General features: G+C 45.6%; 2 protein-coding genes across 2 annotated transcripts in view; one reads left to right on the forward strand and one right to left on the reverse strand.

Annotated features, from left to right (window-relative positions):
- LOC18773557 (putative UDP-rhamnose:rhamnosyltransferase 1) overlaps nt 1-20,271 on the reverse strand; it is a 36,642-nt gene that overhangs the window by 4,027 nt on the left and 12,344 nt on the right. The window lies entirely within an intron of this gene.
- Nucleotides 7,017-7,991, forward strand: LOC109949724. Its single transcript, XM_020565834.1, has one exon. The coding sequence runs from the start codon at nt 7,017-7,019 to the stop codon at nt 7,989-7,991; it is 975 nt and encodes a 324-aa protein (XP_020421423.1).

Genomic DNA, 20,271 nt, shown 5'->3' on the forward strand with positions numbered 1-20,271 from the left:
CATTATATAGCTTTAACCCAGCTATTTATACATCTTTAGGAAATCGCTTCTGGCGATATGCTTCGTGCATTTAATAACCCTTAAAGATAATATGTTGGTCTCCGTAATTGTGTAATAAGGGGGGGGGGGGGGGAGGGCACAATTGAATTTGTAAATATGGAGAAAACCCAACATTCCTTGTTTCTGCTAGAAACAGTGTGTCATACAAAGTAGGTATATTCACTTTTATTCCGAACACCCAAGTATAACTTTCAGTATTAACAAATTTTGGGGTTCGTATTGTGGGTTTATTCTTTCACGTTCATTCTCATTTATAATGGAATTACCTCGTTCCATTTTGGCCAATGATATTGTCGACATTTAATAATTGAACGTGGTTCCAATCAACTCAGCCCATTGATGATTTGAGTAGCTACTCCAAAATCAAAAATTGTCATTCATCAATTCATGATCCCACCATTCTCATTTGCATGCGCATGCATCAATTATAAGCATTTCTTTGCTTTTGGGTACCCAAGCCACTTCAGGGGGCTTTTATTATGTGAGAATGTGGATTATAACCTCCAATGGAGCGTTATTTTACATAGGGCGTGGAAAATCTCCATTTAGGGAGTTGGAACATTTAGAACCCATATATCTGTCATGCTGCAGGCATGCCACAGATTAATACATACATGTCAATTAATTTCTGGGACTTTAACCCATATTATGAGACTTTAACCCATATAATTTGCTACGCATTAGGCGTGCATAATATCAATATTGATATGTCAAAGGATTGTCCTTTCGGGACTTCAATCCATATCATTTGCTACGCAACAGGCGTGCACCCATATATCTGTCATGCTGCAGGCATGCCACAGATTAATACATACATGTCAATTAATTTCTGGGACTTTAACCCATATTATGGGACTTTAACCCATATAATTTGCTACGCATTAGGCGTGCATAATATCAATATTGACATGTCAAAGGATTGTCCTTTCGGGACTTCAATCCATATCATTTGCTACGCAACAGGCGTGCACCCATATATCTGTCATGCTGCAGGCATGCCACAGATTAATACATACATGTCAATTAATTTCTGGGACTTTAACCCATATTATGGGACTTTAACCCATATAATTTGCTACGCATTAGGCGTGCATAATATCAATATTGACATGTCAAAGGATTATCCTTTCGGGACTTCAATCCATATCATTTGCTACGCAACAGACGTGCATCATATTGATTACTGCTATACCTATATTCTGTTCTTATAGTACATTAATCTGTGCAGTGTATTATCAATGTATCCAACTTGCAATCTGTAAAATTTGCATTAATAATTCATGGATACATACAAGCCATTCTTTTGGAACGGACTTATCTTCCCATTTGGTTACCTTTCAAGATAAAATATCAAATAAGTATATAAGCATAAAATAACACAAGTATTGCTTACGTCCTTAGGTGGGAGAAACTTTTCTCAAGTATCATTCAAGCTTGTATCGGCCCAGTAAATGTAGCGCTTGATGATCTAGTTATATCCTGCAAGAGTAAAATCACAACTCTTTTGCCTCTGTTAAAATAAATAAACCTCATAGTTAGGATCACTTCATGGATTCATTCTTCAGATGTTCATTCTAAAGAAGTAAAATCTCTTATGAACAGAGAGTTATAAAAAGAGAAAAAAAAATGCAAAAATAATGTGATGTTGATTGCAAGAGAAGGTAAGCAATCAAGGAAGGAAGCTGGTGGGAGCAAACAACAAGCTCTCATTTCTTCTAGTTTAGAAGAACTTCCGGAGATTAGAGCATAAGGTTGCCTTCACAGTTCCCTGATGTGGCGGAAACGTGATCAGGGATAGTCTCGCTTCCTGAATGGATGATCAGAGATAGTCTTGCTTCTCGGGCATATTAAGTGCTCACTGATAAGAAAAACAAGTAGATATCGCATCACTAGGTATGGAGAAAACTGGATGTCTTCTGCAAAGAAAATTTCGTTAGTAACACATTTATACACAAATACAATGAATAGGTAGAACCGGTGAATTTCAAATTAACCATAGAAAAATTGCGAGATTCTCGGGGTACTTTTGAAAAAGTAGCTCCGTGAAATCCGTAAAGCAAGATCGGCTTTTGACGAAAATAATACTTTGAAAACGCCGAAAGTGCCGACAAATATTAATGGAGGCCACGTGAAGTTTTGGAATCTGGGAAATAAAAAATAATATGGGGATCTGAGATAATATTGGGATCCTGGAAAACTATAGCCATATTTCCTCCTATAGATATGGCCTTTGCAAAATTTGATTGGAGCAACTGCGTTTCAACTTGCTCCTTTCCTGTTATAATAATTGCGCACATTCTTAAAATTTGCACCTGTGGTTTTTACGTCTTTTCAAAATGACGGTTTGGAACCTTGTGCCTTATAGGTTCAAATAACCACATCGACTCTCCCAAATTTCATATTTCAACGTATGGGAGCTCGGAACTTTTGGCCTGGGCTAAACACAAACTCAGAATTTATTTGCCCTTTTCAAAATGGACATGAAATATGAATTGAGTAAAAGCCACGCTAATATCTCATATATTTGGGTTCATGAGCTTCCGGCCCAGATATAACAAAATGTGTGGGGAGCCTCAATTCATCATTCTCTTATGCCAAAAAGATATGTGACGTACCACAATTTGCAATAATACCTCAAGGGTTGTCCATTTAATTGTTGGAACTTCAGGTTCTCAACACTGTTAGATTTTGAACTTCTGGCCAAAATCACATATTCTCATGGTATGGACATTCAATCCCCTTAGATTTTGAACTTCGGGCCAAAATCACATATTCTCATGGTATGGACATTTTTATAATTTTCTGTACATATTTCTGGACTTCAAGCCCTTACATAATTGTCCATATTTTGAGGAACTTCTGGCATCTCATTTAATTGCTCATCCATGAGTTTAAGGAACTGCAGGTTCCCTTTTGAATAGTGATAGTTTACCCAAAATGGTAAATATTTATGCATACATCACAATTCATGTATACGGCACTATTCATGTGTACAGTACATTTGCCAGTACAGTTATCATCCATGTGTACGGCATTATGAACCAATACGGTACTGTTACATCATTAAGGAATCCCAGGTCCTTATTTACATGTCAGGGATCAAGGACCCTCAAGTCCGATCACATGTTTACAAATATAGTACCGGAGAGACTGCCAGCTCTCATATTAACATCATCATCAAGGATCTTCAAGTCCTGATGTAATTGTATGATGAGGATCAAGGAACTTCTGGTCCTGATCTGTATACTGTAAAAAACTCATCATACAGCACATTTAATCCATAAAATAAATTGCTGGTAAATAAATTACTGGTATGGACGATAAACCCGCACCATACATTTAAATAAAAGTAAAGGCGTGGACGATAAACCCGCACCACCCTTTTAAATAAATGTAAATGTGCGGTAAATTAAATTCATAAATTAAACATGCGTGTATGGGCACTAATTCTGCTCCATACTTTTAAATGAAAGTAAAGGCGTGGACGATAAACCCGCACCACCCTTTTAAATAAATACTGCTGTATGAGTAATAAACCTACACCATACAGTAAATAAAATAAATGTGCGGTAAAGTAAATTCATAATTTAAATTGCTTGCTGTATGGACGTTAATTCCGCACCATACTTTAAATAAAATTAAATGTGCGGTAAAGTAAATTGTGCTTGTATGGGCACTAATTCTGCTCCATACAGTAAATAAAATAAATGTGGGGTTAAAACCACCACCGAATAAAATAAGAAAAATGTTAGTATTAGTAACGGTCTCCCACTGATAATATGTTTAGTATTACCAAGGGTCCATTTTGTTAAAGGTTAGTAATAGAAAAGCAGATAAATATAATAGGAAATAATAGGGAAGATAAGTGAGCAGAGATCTTATCGCTTATTCTTTCGGTGGGTCGGTGAATTTTGTTGTTTTTATTAAAAGATGCTGTTCCTCATGGTGTGTCTGCTCCACCAACCAAAAGCAAGGGCCAGCTATGTGTATATATATATATATATTTATTTATTATTCTTTCTTTCGGTGCGTTTGCTTTTCTTTATCGGTGTGTGGACTGAGAGCTCGGATTCATTTTCTTTATCGGTTTGCTTTTCTTTACAACACTCAAGTGCTTTAGCACTTCCCTTTAAGCTCGATGGATCTAATGTCTGGGAACCGTCTGATCATCATCCTAGGGCTCACGGCATAGCAGTTCCCGATGAATATTCTCCTCCTGCACCATCGCTCGATCTCGTACCACGACTTGCACACCATCGAGATCGAGTTCCGGTCCGAGTCCGACTGTATGAACGAGAACACGTGTTCTAGCATCTCCTCTGGGAACGAGTTCAGCCATTTTCGTCATTTGTTCTCACGTACTTAGGCGATGGACAGCGGAGATTGGACGTGGAGGACGACGAAGTGGCCTGCGGAGGTGGTGGAATCCGGGGCAGGGGATCGGAGCTTGAGGTTGTCGAGGTCCCAGCTCAAGGCGTTCATGCTCTCCTCGCTGCCTTCGACGGCCACGATTACGCATCGAGGTTCCCAGCCATGAATGGTTTTTCTCTGTTTGCAATTTGGGATTTCAATGGAGCCCCCAAGAAGGGGCTTATCATCCTGGAGGCTTATTTACAGCAGGAGAATTTGCCGATGGTCGGAAGGGGAGGCACGCCGGCGTTGATGAGAATGCCCGGCCAAACTGTGTACTCGCACTTGTTCACCATTGTGAATGTGGTTGAAAGAACTCCTGATGTGAATAGCCCAAGTATGGTTAACAGGGACACCAACAATGATGCTAGTAATTCTCAGAAAGCTAGCCTCTGTTGTTAAAGCGTTTTCTTTGTTCGATGGGGTGTTTGGTTTGTGCTTTGTGCCTCTGTATAAAAGAGCAGACAAGGGTTGGGTTCAAGAGAGGCTCAATTTGGAGAGGAATTTTCAATTACAGCAAGTGATTGAGATGGAAAAGGAACAAAAAGAAGAAGTGGGTTTTTCTTGGGGCAGTGATCCTCTGCGCAAATTTACACAAAAATCAAACGCTTTGTCGGCCGACAGAGAGAGCCGAGAATTCCGGTTGATTTTGGTCTCTGGGTTTTATCAGAGAACTCAGCTGGTTAGAGCTTCGTGCTGATAACGTGTTATAAATCAAAAGGAATTATGGAGAGAATTGAGAGAGAGAGAGAAATATTTTCTCTTCATTGAATGTGTGTTCTGAATGTATGTTTTGAGTAGGGAAGGGGGGAAGCCTTTTATAGGCATTTGGGGACTCCACTACTACATTATTTTACAACAAGCAAAACAAAAAAAACGATAAATTATGTCTTCTTTGTGTGGTGGTCCCTTAATCTTTCCATTATTATAGAAACAACATAGTCATATCGTCCCCCACCACAGGGAACCCATATTATTGCTTTCTATTTAACTCAATCAGGCTTACAGAAACCGTCTTTCTTCACAACGAAAACAAATCAACCCATAGCTATCAATTTTGTCAGCCATGAAACATAACTGTGTGGCTCGTACTTTAATTCGTTTTTCTTGGCGCGAGTGTTATTGTTTTATTAGCTGGAGGATGGTGTCCTTTTTGGCCGACAAATATTACTTCTCCACACTATTCTGAGGTGATTTGATTTTGAATAAAGTTCACACCTTTGATAACTTTATTTTAAAGGAAAAAGCTTGCTAAATTATTCAAATTATTATTCATAGATTGTCCAAAAAAATTATTATGGATAATATAATCTTATTAGCTTTAGAGGAGCAGTTATTTGAGCCCTAATTCAAACGACAAAAGACTATACAGATTGATAATTTGTTTCCCAACGAGCTAACTTTGTGTGGATGTATATTTATAAGTCGGGCCGAGGGATCTGACTTTACTCACAACAAAGAACAAAAGCCCTAGATAACATTATTGATCACCATGGATTCCAATGATCTAAAGCTTCACATAACTGTTTATACCGGAAACAAACGGCCTATGACCACCGAACACTTGGACATGATCGATATTGATCGCAGAAACCCTTCGGCATGCTGCCTACTGAAGCCGTCTATCTTGACCCTTTTACTACCGGACACGTGTCATGCTCACAATCCGCGTTCACAGTCCCACATCAGAAATATGAGCACAGTGCACACCTCCCAAGGCCTATATAAGAAGACCCTTATCCCCAAAAGGAAGGAATCAGAACGAACGGTACGCTACCGATTGATCTGTCAGTTAACATTACTAAAACCGTACTTACTAAAGCATCGGAGAGCCTTCGGCCGGTACCACACCGGTACCCCAAGGACTTACCGAACGCGTCCTTTTTGCAGGTACTCACCCTTCCGAAGCAAGACGTCTTCCGAAGATAGTCACCTGCCGAAGGCATAATATAACTAAGTTGGCGAAACACGTGCCGAACCACTTTTTCGCATCAACAGTTTGGCGCCGTCTGTGGGAATCCAGAAAAATCATCAACCCACTATCTCCAAAACATATGGGGACCACCTCAGTACCCACGTTCTTATCGGAAGAAGGGGTACCGTTCGGAAGGCAAAGCGGAGCTAGCCCAGCGCTACCCCCATGCAATCCCCTCGGAAACGCCCCAGCAACCCAAACAACCCCCGAAGCCGAGCTGGTAGTCCAAATCGCGTCCCTACGGAAAGACATGGCAAGGCTTCAGGAACACAACAACCTCCTTTCGTCCAAAGTGGACGAAACCCAGCAGCTGCTCCACCAGCAGCACACGCAGAACATCTAGACAACTCACTCTTCCTAGAGCTTGCAGACCCCCCATAGGAAGAAGAAACACGAGAAGGTAGCGAGGGCAACGCCCGCACCTTCCAAACAGTTGGTAGTTCCGGCACCCAGGGATCAGCCGCACATCCCCAAGAAAGTCTACTCCGATTATCGACATCAGATTAACGATCGGGAAGCAGGGAGACAGAGGTCTCCGATCAGGATTAGCGCTCGACCAAGGGACTCACGGATGAAAATCCTAGGAAGCAAGTCGCCTATTCGGAAGGTCAGAGGGCTGGACTCTGCGGAGGAGTCGGAATCCGAATATATCCCTTCCAGGATGCAAGTTTCCACCAACCGTTCGGCAACGCCTTCACGGTACTTGGGGGTTAATTTATTAAGCCTACAGAGACGATCGGAAGACTATGGTTATGAGGAAATCCCTAGCCGAGACCCTGTTGTCCGACTCCTTTTTCAGAAAGTCCAAAAAATGGAAAACGACAAAGCTCGCTCCCAAGAATCGGAATGGGGAAAGCTTCGGCCCGGACCATTCACCAGGCGCATCCGGGACTCTCGGCAGGACAGGGAAGTGCATCAACTGCGTATACCGTTCTATACAGGAACGGATGACCCCTTAACACACCTCCACTCATTTCAGTCCGTCATTGGATGCAAGGGCCTGAGCGACGAAGGACAATGCCTGCTATTCCCGTCTTCCCTTACCAAAGCAACCCTGAACTGGTTCTACCGGTTGGAGCCGGAGACAGTAGATTCTTTCGACGAGCTGAAGCAGATTTTCCTCAATCACTTCATAATCCAAACGGACCGTCTTTACTCTGCCGATGATCTGTACACGATTCGGCAAAGAGAGGACGAACCTTTGAGAGAATACGCGGCGCGCTTCAGTCACGAATACTTAAGATGTCCGGAAACAGACGATAAGGCAGCCTACGGCGCCTTCAAGAGTGGCCTTCGGTCCTCGCATTTCCGATACCTAGTACACAGCAGCAACTGGCGCACGTACGACGAACTGATGAAGCAGGCAGCAATCCACGCCAAAGCTGAATACTTCAACTCGAAACCCGGGGTTTCAACACGGCAAGGGGATGCCGAACCAAGTGCTTATCCGGCAAAGGCGCCACCCTACGAGAGAGTCGACCCATATTTGGCAGGTCATAAGAGGAAAGACGACTGTGCCGATCGAAGAGAACACCCGAAGAAGTGAAAAGGGAGGTATGGACGCAACGACAACCGGGCGCCCCTGCCGAATCGTGACCACGGCAACGAAGTGTTTACCATATTAAACACTACTTACGAGGCCGTCCTGATGAACGAACAAGAAATAATACCGAAGCTGAATTAACAAAGACCCAATCGGCAAGACAACAGGGATACCGGTAAATTCTGTCGATACCATCAGCACAATAGCTATAATATGGAAGACTGTATAAGCCTAAGAAAGATTGTCGAACAATTGATCAGAGAGGGGAAGCTAGATCAGTATACCGCCCGGCAGCCACCGGCGCCGGTACCGAACCCAACTCGGCAGATAAACATGATAAGCACTATCAGCGGTGGCCCCACCATCGCGGGAATGAGCAACTGTTCAATGAAGCAATACGTCGTGCCGCACAATTTCCTTAGGTATTCGACATAGAAGTGAATCGGCACCATGAAATACCGAAAGTTCATTGGGAACCAATCACATTTTGCGAAGAGGAGGAAGATGGAGTCCTCTATCCCCATGATGACCCGATGATCATCCGAGCAGAAATTGTCGACTACGATGTAGGACGGGTACTAATCGATACCGGAAGCTCCGTGAGCGTGATTTTTGCCGAAGCTTTTCGAGAAATGGGAATAAACGACAGCCAGGTCAACCGGCAATTGACCCCTCTGTTAAGTTTCTCTGGGGATCTGGTCCAACCGGTCGGTAGTGTAAAACTGCCAATTACCTTCGGCACCACACCAAGAAAAACAACGGTATACGATCATTTCCTGATCGTTGATTGCCCGACAGCGTACAACGTTGTAGTTGGACGAACGACACTCACCAGGGTCAAGGCACATCTTTCCCCCCACATGCTATTGATGAAGTTCCCGACCCCTAACGGCACAGGGGCTGTCCGGGGAAATCAGCTAAGCGCGCGGACTTGCTAAGCCACGGCCCTCAAGTCAACCTCTTTCAAACTCCCCGACGAGACCATGTCTGTACAAGGAGTACCAAACGGTACAGGACCAGTTGACGACCCAAGAGATGAGTCCCCGACTCCTCACACACAACCTGCCGAAGAGCTGGAGACGATAACCTTGAGCGAGGAGCAGCCCGATCGTCGGGTTAGAATCGGCACTAGACTCACCCCTGCCCTCCGAACGCAGTTCATAGACTTCTTGCGGCACCATTCGGAAGTGTTCGCGTGGTCCTACGAAGATATGCCCGGCATAGACCCTGAGATCGTCAGCCATAAACTCAGCATTTCCCCCACTTATAAGCCTGTAAGACAAAAGCGCCGTTCGTATGATGCCAAACGATACGAAGCCATGCGCACAGAGGTTGACAAACTTCAAACTATCGGCTTCATTAGGGAGGCTACATATCCAGTATGGTTGGCAAATTCGGTAATGGTCTGAAAAGCTACAGGCGGGTGGCGAATGTGCCAAGACTATACCGATCTGAACAAGGCCTGCCCGAAGGATAGCTTTCCGTTGCCAAGGATAGACCAGCTCGTGGACGCCACCGCCGGACACGAACTGCTCAGCTTCATGGACTCCTATTCGGGATACAATCAGATATTCATGCACCCTTCCGACAGCGAACACACCGCCTTCATAATGGACATGGGGTTATACTGTTACAATGTCATGCCGTTCGGCCTGAAGAACGCGGGGGCAACATATTAGAGGCTTGTCAACAGAATTTTCGCCAAATACATCGGGAGCATCATGGAGGTTTACGTTGACGACATGTTAGTAAAAAGTGGAACTGCCGAAGAACACCTGCACAATTTTTCAATCATGTTCAACATACTGAAAGACTACCGGATGAGGCTGAACCCGATGAAATGCGCCTTCGGTGTATCTTCAGGGAAATTCCTCGGATTCATGATCAGTCAGAGGGGGATCGAAGCGAATCCCAAAAAGATAAAGGCAATAATCGACATGGAGAGACCGAAGATGACAAGAGACATTCAGAGCCTTACCGGACGCGTAGCAGCTTTGACCCGCTTCATATCAAAGGCTACCGACAAATGCGTACCGTTCTTCAAAGCCTTGAAAGGGGGCAAACAGAATATCATATGGACTGCCGAATGTGACAAAGCATTTCAAGACTTAAAGGACTACATGGGCAAAGCACCCCTTTTATCAAAACCCCTACCTGGGGAGATTCTCTCCCTATACCTTTCGGTATCTAGCACTGCCGTCAGTTCGGGATTGATTCAAAAATCAGAGAAAGCAGAGCTACCGATTTTCTATGTCAGTAAGGCACTTCAAAGTGCTGAACTTCGGTATCCCCCATTAGAACAGCTTGCACTAGCCCTTGTGGTCTCGGCACGAAGACTTCGGCCATACTTTCAAGCGCACGGAATCAAAGTCCTGACTAACCAACCGCTCCGGCAAGTGCTCCTAAAACCAGAGACTTCTGGCCGATTGATCAAATGGGCAATCGAACTCGGAGAATTTGACATACAGTTCATTCCAAGGCCCGCCGAAAAGGGTCAGGCTATTGCCGATTTCATCTCCGAACTCACCCCATCAACAGCACAGCCAACACCCGAGCTGGTAACCGAGACCGGATTGCCGGAGGAACTAGACGCCGAACGCTTTGACGTCTCAACTCCCGTATGGATTCTGCACGTCGACGGCTCGGCAAACCAACAAGGGTACGGAGCAGGCTTGGTACTGACAACACCGGACGGACTCAAGATCGAGTACGCCCTCCGATTCGACTTCCGAACCTCCAACAATGAAGCGGAATATGAAGCTCTCTTGGCCGGCCTTCGGTTAGCCAAGAGCATGAATGCTAAACAAATCAGAATTCACAGCGACTCCCAGCTCATTGTGAACCAGGTAACGGCAGACTTCGCGGCCAGAGACGCCTCCATGCACGCCTACCTTTCGTCTACCCATCAGCTTCTCCAAAGCTTCCGAGCCTACGAGATCAAGTAGATCCCCAGAAGCGAAAACAGCCATGCCGATGCATTGGCACGGCTGGCTTCGGCAATCAACGACAAAATCGGAAGAAAGGTGCCAGTAGAGATTCTTGCCCAACCAAGCACGGTAGCCTCCGAAACATGTACTGTAAGGTACGAAGATACATGGATGTCTCCTATCTACTCGTACCTGACCAACGGCACCCTTCCAGAAGACAAGGCCCAGGCCCGAAAGCTTAGGTACTGATCAGCAAGGTACACCGTCATCAACGACGTCCTGTACAAACGTGGCTACACAACTCCATATCTCAAATGCCTTACGGCAGAACAGGGGGACTACGTCCTTCGGGAGATCCATAATGGTGTGTGCGGCGACCATTCAGGGTCCCGGTCACTCGCCCACAAAGCCTTCCGGCAGGGATACTTTTGGCCGACCATGCACCAGGACGCTAATTCACTGGTAAAAAGGTGTGATAAATGCCAGCGTTTCGGTAAGATACCGCACATCCCTGCCGAACCCCTGACACCGATTGTGAGTCCTTGGCCTTTCGCACAATGGGGAATAGACCTGATCGGTCCGATGTCGCAAGGTAAAGGCCAGGTAAAATACGCAGTGGTTGCAGTCGACTACTTCACCAAATGGGTAGAAGCCGAACCTTTAGCAATCATAACGGCAGCAAAGATGGAGGATTTCGTCTGGACTCACGTTTGTTGCAGATTCGGTATCCCATATGCTATCATTACCGATAACGGCAGACGGTTCGATTCGGAACTCTTCAGGCAATTTTGCACCCGCCTAAAAATCAACTTGTTTTTCGCATCACCGGCCCATCCCCAGTCGAACGGTCAAGTCGAAGCAATAAACAAAATCATCAAGAAACTACTGAAACGGCAGCTGGAGAAGGCCAAAGGAGCTTGGCTGGAGAAGCTTCTCGAGGCACTATGGGCCATTCGGACATCTTACCGAACGTCCACTGGAGAAACCCCTTTTTCCCTGGCCTTCGGTTCGGAGGCTGTGGTGCCTGTGGAAATTGGCGAACCTTCCTACCGAACGGAAACCTTCGCACCAAAGCCGAATGAAGAAGCACTTTCTCTAAGCCTCGATCTTCTTGAAGAGCACCGGCCACATGCCAACCTTCGGAATGAAGCCTACAAGCAACGTGTCTCTCGGTACTACGACTCTAGGGTCAGGCACCGCTCCTTTCGAATCGGAGACTGGGTCATGCGCAAGGTATCTCTAGCAACCATGGATGCCACGGAAGGAACCCTCGGACCTTCATGGGAAGGACCCTATGAGATCATCGGTATCCTTCGATCGGGAACTTACCGACTGAGAGACTCCAACGGCAAGACCCTCGGTCATCCTTGGAACGTGGAACATCTCAAATACTACTACAAGTGACCTAGCCTACGGCAGGCCCGAACTGTAACCGCTCAGAATGTATTTGTCCTTCAACTGAAATTAATAAAAGTCTTCAGCACTATTACTTCAGAACCTCTTTTTAATTACTCTACTAGCCCACGGCTGCCAATAATGTCGAGTTAACGTTCTATGGCATCTTTATTAGCCTACGGCAATAAATGATTTTCGAGGTTTTTACCCTACAGGTTCCATCGGCATCTTTATTAGCCTACGACAATAAATGATTTTTGAGGTTTTTACCCTACAGATTTCATCGGCATCTTTATTAGCCTACGACAATAAATGACTTTCGGCGACAATACGTTCGACAATTTAAACACATGTTCAAATTGTTCAAACAACAGTAGATAAAAACATGCATTTGAATTAGAGATGCCCTCGGCATCAATGTGTTCGGTACACAAAATAAAAATAGAAAAAACTAATTCTACTATTACAAATAAACGGCAAGGAGCCTCAAGTTTCATCGGCGGCGGCAGCCTCGGCAGATCCGGAGCCCTCGGTGGCATCTTCCCCCTCGTATTCTTCGATCATGTCCTCCGTCAGCCCTTCCGGTAGAGGAGGAGGATCAGCGATGAAGTTCAGATTCAGCTTCTTCCCAGGGTTGTACCGTTTGAACCGGTACAACAGGTCCGCCATCTCCGAGCCCACTTCCTTATCCAGGAGAACAGTGAACTCTTCAGACGAGCGGTACCCCCGGATAGCTGACCGAACGACAGCCTCGATCTCCGCAGCCTTGGCCCGCTCCGACTCCTCCAAGGCCACCTGCACCGCCTCTTTGGCAGCCTCGGCATCCCTCGCTGCCGCCAGCTATGCCTCCAGGAGACCCTTCATCTCCTCCACCTTCGCCTCCGAAGCGAGAACCTGCCGTTCGACAGACTCTTTCTCCTTCAGCAGATGGGCATGGTCCTGGAGCGCTTTGCCAGCCTCGGTAACCTTGGCCCTGCCGTCCTCGTACGCCTTCTTGGCGCGCTCGGCAGCAGGAATGGCCCGCTTGACGCAGAGCCACATGTCCATGGACGCCTGCACAAAACAAACAAAGTCAGAAGCATGCCCCACTTACAAAAAAAAAGGGACGAATGAAGAAAGAAAATATTACCGAGGCTTGAAGCCGGAAGGCGCGTCCAGCCTCCTCCCGAAGAAGCTTCTTCGGTAGTTCGTCGATCTCCGGCAGCTCCATATGAGAATCGAGGATCATATGGTTGACGAACTGGACCGTCTTCGCGGGGCAGGCGATGGTGACGGCTTCGGAAGGATCGTCCTCGTCCTCCACCGCAAAGACAGCCCTTGGGACCTCCGATTGGCGAGGGCGTTTGGGGACTGGCTCGGCTTCCAGATCGACTGTCGCCGGCCGCTTGCCGGCAGCCTTGGAAGCGGCGGCCTCGGTATCCCGATGCCTCGGTGCTAAGACTTCATCGGCAGTACGCCCCAGAGCTGGCTCGGCGCCCAGCTGTCGCAGGCGCTCTGCGAGGGTCTGGTCCTCCAGATCCACCACCGCCTGCCGGACGGAAGCTGCCTCGGGCTGCTTTTTCTTTTTCTTGCCCTTCAGGCCCATCATCAGGCGCCTCCTGGAGGACTCGTTCATCTTCTTCGCCTCGGCAGTCTTCCTTGCGTCCGTCACTGGTCAAAAGCGTTCGGTCAATCGACGAACAAAAGCAATGCACGAAAACGAAAAAAAAGAGAAGGAAAGATATACTCACTCTCGGCAGGGTTGACGAGGCCGGCTTTGACGAGGTTGTCGGTGAAGAGGAAGCGTGGATAAACTCGCTCGGCAGTAGGTACTCTCAGCCTCACTCTGTCGAGCTGTCGGATCTCACTCTGCTTGGGACTCGGCTGCTTGAGTTTACCTGTCAGAAGAAGGAAAATTAGGAAAATAAAGCAAGGAAAAAGAAGAGAGAAGAGAAGCTGGGCTATCAATCGGTATTTCAGGAACCTACTGGCAATCTGAAATGTCGTGGGGACCGAGAAGCGGGGGGGTGTTCCCGATGGCGATTCCCAATCGCCAGAGAGTAGCACTCGCCGATTCCTCCAAAACTTTTGAGAAGTCGGCACCGAGCTGATGAAGTGCCCCCGCTCGGAAGCCTTCAGGCAGTTCGCCTGAACCCAGCCGCCGTGATCGGCGCTCTTGGACTTGGTAATGCTGTATAAGTACGAGAACTGCTCGTAGGAAGGCTCCCCCTCCTCGGCAATCCCGAACGCAGTAAGTACCCCCATCAAGGCCACCCAGAAGTTGGGGTTGTACTGGCCGGGAGCGTACCCGATCTGAGCAAGGATCTTCTGTACGGCAGGTTGCAACGGCAACCGAACCCCTTGCAGAAGAACATCGGTGAAGAAGGTCACTTCGCCGTTCGCTGGGTCGCTGAGGGACTCGACAGGGCTCGGTATCCTCATCTTCACCGAGTCCGGAATGAGGTACTCGGCCCTAATCCTCTCCAGCTCTCGTTCGGTTATCTTGTTGGGCTCCAAGTAGTCGATCCGGAACAAAGTTTTCTTCGGCACACCCACCGGTATCCTAGGCAGCACTCGGTGAATGATCGTCACCCTCGGCCGAGAGGGACCGGCAATGCCCTCACCACGACCGGAGTGGAGGCCTCAGGTTGATGCTCAAACGGGCCGACGTGGGTACCGTCCTTGTGCACCACGGCCAAGGGATGCGGTTGCCCCGTCATAAGTAGGGGTGGCAATTTCGGATATGACCCGATACACGACTCGAAACCCGCATGAGAAATTAGCGGGTTCAACCCGCACGATAAAAAAACAGGTCAATTTCGGGTCAACCCGTTCTGACCCGTTTAATAAACGGGTGGGTTTCGGGTCAACCCGCTAACCGGCTATAATACCTATCTAACCCGTTTATTAAACGGGTCGTGTCACGGGTCGTATCAACCCGTGTACAACCCGCTAACCCGCTAAAAAATAAAGACAAATGGAGACTTCAACACACACACAAGGGGTTTTGAACCCCTCCCATCCTCATTTTCTCAAACATCTTATCCACCATGTTATAACCAACTTTGTGATTTTATGGTATGCCTTTTGATATTTATAATGTTTCTTTTCTTTTGAGTTTTCCTTTCTTTTCCGTCTCTCTTCTCCTTTTTTTTTCTTTTTCTTTTTTTTCCTTCTTTCTTCTCCTCTCTTTTTTTTCCTCTCTTTTCCTTTCCTCTTCTCTCCTTTTTTTTTTCCTTCTCTTTAGTTTTCTCTCATCTCTCTTTTTTCTTTCTTTCTTTCCTTCAATCTTCTCTCTCTCTCTCTCTCTCTCTCTCTCTCTCTCTCTCTCTCTCTCTCTATATTTGTTTTCTTTCTTTTCCTTCTCTCTTCTCTCCTCTCTCTATCTTTTTTCTTTCTTTCTTTTCCTTATATTTTCTCTACTCTCTCTGTTTTTTTTTAATTAAAATTTTTTCGGTTGTGAGTTTTGTAACATGCATGTTATTCTTTATGAACCCGTTACACGACTCGAAACCCGCACGATAAAAGACGACCCGAACCCGACACGACACGTTTATTAAATGGGTTGGGTTCGGGTTGAGCATTCTTGACACGTTTATTATCCCGACACGACACGAACCCGACACGACAAGACCCATTGCCAGCCCTAGTCATAAGCCCCTTGCCGATGCCATGGGTGGGAATGGAGTTCACCTCCTCACCGAGTATCTCAACATCGGTGTCTTCTCCACCCTCGGCGTCGAGGCTCACAACCCCGCTGGACGTGTCCCAGTCCGATGACTCCCCATCGAACGCGTTGGGCTCACTGCCGAACGGCGACTCGCTATTAGACATCTACAAAACAAAGAAAGGGAAGCTAAGGCCCGTGCCATAAACTACCCTACCGATACCTACATCGCTACCTATGGCCACTAGACTACCGAAGGAAAATCCTACTTAACGTTCGGCTAGCCTATGCCATGGAAAGACGTATAATTACATAAAAAGAGAGTATTCTGGGGGTACCGAAAGGTATCTTACCTTGAGTAGTGTGGGATGATTTGATCGCAGATCAGAGACTTCGGAAATCGCCCTGTATGCCGAGAACCGCTATAAAAATCGCCTGGATTGCCGTTCACTCTCTTCGGAAATCGCCCGCACAGAGCTCTCGCTTCAACTCACAATTGCAAAGTGAGCCTTACGTCCGGAGCAACTTCTATTTATAGGGAGAGAGCCGTAACGGTACGCCTCGGGAGACTAAACGGTTCATTAATGCGCCGTCAGGCTGCTTTTGTTGGCCACGTGTCACCCGATGAATGGCGCCGCTGACTGCACGCCAGGCACGGAATACGAAGCATCTCTCTGCCCTCTCGCCTCTCAGCATCGACGACCCCTCGGGTCCCAGGTCAGTCTCTCCCAAACGATATCTTCCGAAAGGATCGACACAAGCATCCTTTCCTCCCCTCAAACGAGCCTACCGAACGGCAGGGTAACCTCCGAACTGCCCTAGAGAACTAAATTCCCTTCCGAAGGACCTTCGGAAGAGAACTTGAGGGACTACTGTTTATACCGAAAACAAACGGCCTATGACCACCGAACACGTGGACAGGATCGATATTGATCGCAGAAACCCTTCGGCATGCTGCCTACCGAAGCCGTCTATCTTGACCCTTTTACTACCGGACACGTGTCATGCTCACAATCCGCGTCCACAGTCCCACATCGGAAATATGAGCATAGTGCACACCTCCCAAGGCCTATATAAGAAGACCCCTATCCCCAAAAGGAAGGAATCAGAACGAACGGTACCCTACCGATTGATCTGTCAGTTAACATTACTAAAACCGTACTTACTAAAGCATCGGAGAGCCTTCGGCCGGTACCACACCGGTACCCCAAGGACTTACTGAACGCGTCCTTTTTGCAGGTACTCACCCTTCCGAAGCAAGACGTCTTCCGAAGATAGTCACCTGCCGAAGGCATAATATAACTAAATTGGCGAAACACGTGCCGAACCACTTTTTCGCATCAACAATAACAATGTTTCCATGGCTAGCCTTTGGCCACACATGATCCCATACATAGAGCTCGCCAAGCTCATTGCTCAAAAAGGTCACTAAATCTCCTTCATCTCCACTCCAAGAGACATTGAACGTCTCCACACCTCCCTTCATGGCTAGTTAGTTAATGAAGTTATGTTTAATATATTATATAATCAATATTTTATTTATATTTTACATTTACATCTATTAATATGTTTGATTACCGCTTGATTAAATGTTTTGCTATAAATAATTCAAACATGTGGAAAAATTCAAACAAAACAAAAAAAGCGATAAATCACACAATTAAGTAATTTTTTTTTAAAAAAAGAAGAGAATTCATTAATAGAATCAAAGTTGTGCATGGTGTTGAACTTGAATTTATGTCATCGGTAGCTATCAATTTTGTCCGCCATGAAACCTAACTGTGTGGCTCATAATTTAACTCATTTTTCTTTGCGCGAGTGTTATTTTTTTTTTAATTAGCTGGAGCATGGTCCTTTTTGGCCGACAAATATCAATTCTCCACACTATTCTGAGGTGATTTGATTTTGAATAAAGTTCACACCTTTGATGATTTTCTTTTAAAGAAAAAAGCTTGCTAAATTATTCAAATTATTATGGATAATATAATCCTTTTGGTCTTCTAGGAGATGACCAAATTGAGCAAAAAATTTGTTTTACTCTGCGAAAATATATAAGTAGGGCTAGGGATCTGACTTTACTCACAACAAGAACAAAAGCCCTAGTGAACGTTATTGATCACCATGGATTCCAATGATCAAAAGCTTCAACCTCAATTATATGATATGTCTATAATCTATGTTAGAAGTACAAAAGAAATCTTGTTGTTCTTGACTCATGGGTCGTCGTTATAGGAACGAGGAAACGACATTCAAGATAAGAGACAGAAAGCAAAATTTCCAATTTGAACTAAGAGACAAAGACTTGAAGACCATATGAATAAATAGTCAGTTCAATTGAGCGCAAAAGGACACTATTTTCTTTAAAGACCATATGAATATATTAGTCCTTGTAGAAAAAAGAAAAAAAGGAAAAAAGAAGACAGGTATTATTGTCATTGTATCACTGTCACCTTGTGCTACTAGGTCCAATGGAAAAAGATGTTAAAACATTACGAAGATTCTTCTTCACTTGTTAGCAAAATGTACAGTTAAAAATTCCCTGATGATAAATGGACCCAAAGCATGATCGTGGGCTGATGTATGAGACACACAGTTTTGAATGGAGGGGAAATTTTTCTTAAGTAATAGCATACATAATAATAGTTGATACTGTGCGATTCATGAATGCACTTCCAGTAGGTCAAAGATCGACAACAACATTAACTTTATAATAACTTTCTGAATTGGGAAAAGCTTCTAAACTAGCATTCAAATCAAAACTCATGCATGTGCACATGGTTTTCCAAATACTCCACACATTTGTCCAAGTATCTATCATGGAGGCCCGTATCTTTGAATACCTCACCATGTTCTTTGGCTCCATCTCTGTAAGCCTTCCCTTCCTCATCCACCACAACCAAATTCAGAGACTCGGCCAATTATTTCCTGGTAAACGATCCATCTTCTTCATTTCTTGGAACTTCAATTCCAATCTTCTTGTCCCAAAACCTAGCAATTAGCCCTTGGTCATACAAGAAGGGCAACATGATAAGAGGACGTCCATACTGGAGTGCCTCTATGAGTGAACTCCAACTGCAATGAGTCAAAAACCCTCCAATTGAGTCGTGAGCCAATATCTTGGTTTGAGGTGCCCAAGTTGTCCAAACCAGTCCACGACCCTTGGTTCGCTCCTCGAACCCATCTGGTAGCTTCACCGAGTCACTGTCTGCTGACCAACTAGGTGTCCTTAGAACCCAAAAGAAGGGCAACCCAGATAGCTCCAATCCAAGAGCCAACTCGGTGAAGTCTTCTTGGCTTAAGTTAAGCTCACTTCCAAGGGCAATGTAAACACAGTTCCATTCTCTTGTTTGTCCAACCACTGATAAATTCTAGACCAATCTTCTTTGTCTTTTCTAGTTTGAACCAAAGGTGGCAATAAGCCTACTAGAACAACAAGAAATTGTTGAAGCACTTGTAGCAAATCGAGCCACTCACTCTGTGGGGGCCAAATCTCACTTGTCATGGCTTGACTCATATGCTACTAAAAAACGTGGGATGATCGAACTTCCCTCCCACTAGAGAAGTGCGGAGCGAAGGAGACACAAATAATATCCCATTACCATGAAGTGGAGGACGGGATGCACAAAGCTAGGGAAGTGGGGCGAAGCTTATAAAAACCCGGTTGGACCTCTAGCAAAGGTACGAAAAATTCAATTGAACACTAAGAGTATGCTGCACAAAAATTGAATTGAGCGTCGGAGTGACTTTTGCAGCTACTCACCCCATTTTCATCGTTCGTCCTCAGGAATGTAATTCGAAGTTCTCTTTCAACCAAGGAAGCATGCAGACTTCAGTCAAGAATCTGCAGAGGTATTTCTTCTTGAAAGAAATCCTGCTCCAACAGTTGGCGTCGTCTGTGGGAATCTTGCAAAATTAATCATAAATATGACTGAACCTGCACAGGGGACTCCAAACACCTTTGTCTTGGGGAATGCGATGTTCACTCCTTGACCCGGAAGCGCAAGGTCTAACGCCCAGGATAGGGAACCAAGCCTTGCTGTTATCCAGTTGAGGGAAATCATGAAAGAATTGCCCGAAACAAGAATGGTGGCAGAGAAAGCTTTGGAGAAGGCGCAGAACACTGCTTGCTGTGAGGGCTCAAAAGAGGGCAAGAGGAAGCAGGGACATGAGGTCTCTGAGGGAGACTCCTCTAGCAGCATGCACTCGAGCATTCGTGACAAGGCCACAGCAGGAGATCAAGACAAAGATTTTGACCTACAGAAAATGGCCAAAATGGTGAAGGACACTGATTTGATCGATCAGATCGAGAAGATTG

This window comes from Prunus persica, chromosome G6 (genome assembly GCF_000346465.2).
Source record: "Prunus persica cultivar Lovell chromosome G6, Prunus_persica_NCBIv2, whole genome shotgun sequence".
In the NCBI taxonomy this organism is placed as follows: domain Eukaryota; kingdom Viridiplantae; phylum Streptophyta; class Magnoliopsida; order Rosales; family Rosaceae; genus Prunus; species Prunus persica.

Coding starts and splice junctions, on each gene's coding strand:
- LOC109949724 (XM_020565834.1), top strand. CDS start 7,017: ATGAAAATCCTAGGAAGCAAGTCGCCTATTCGGAAGGTCAGAGGGCTG.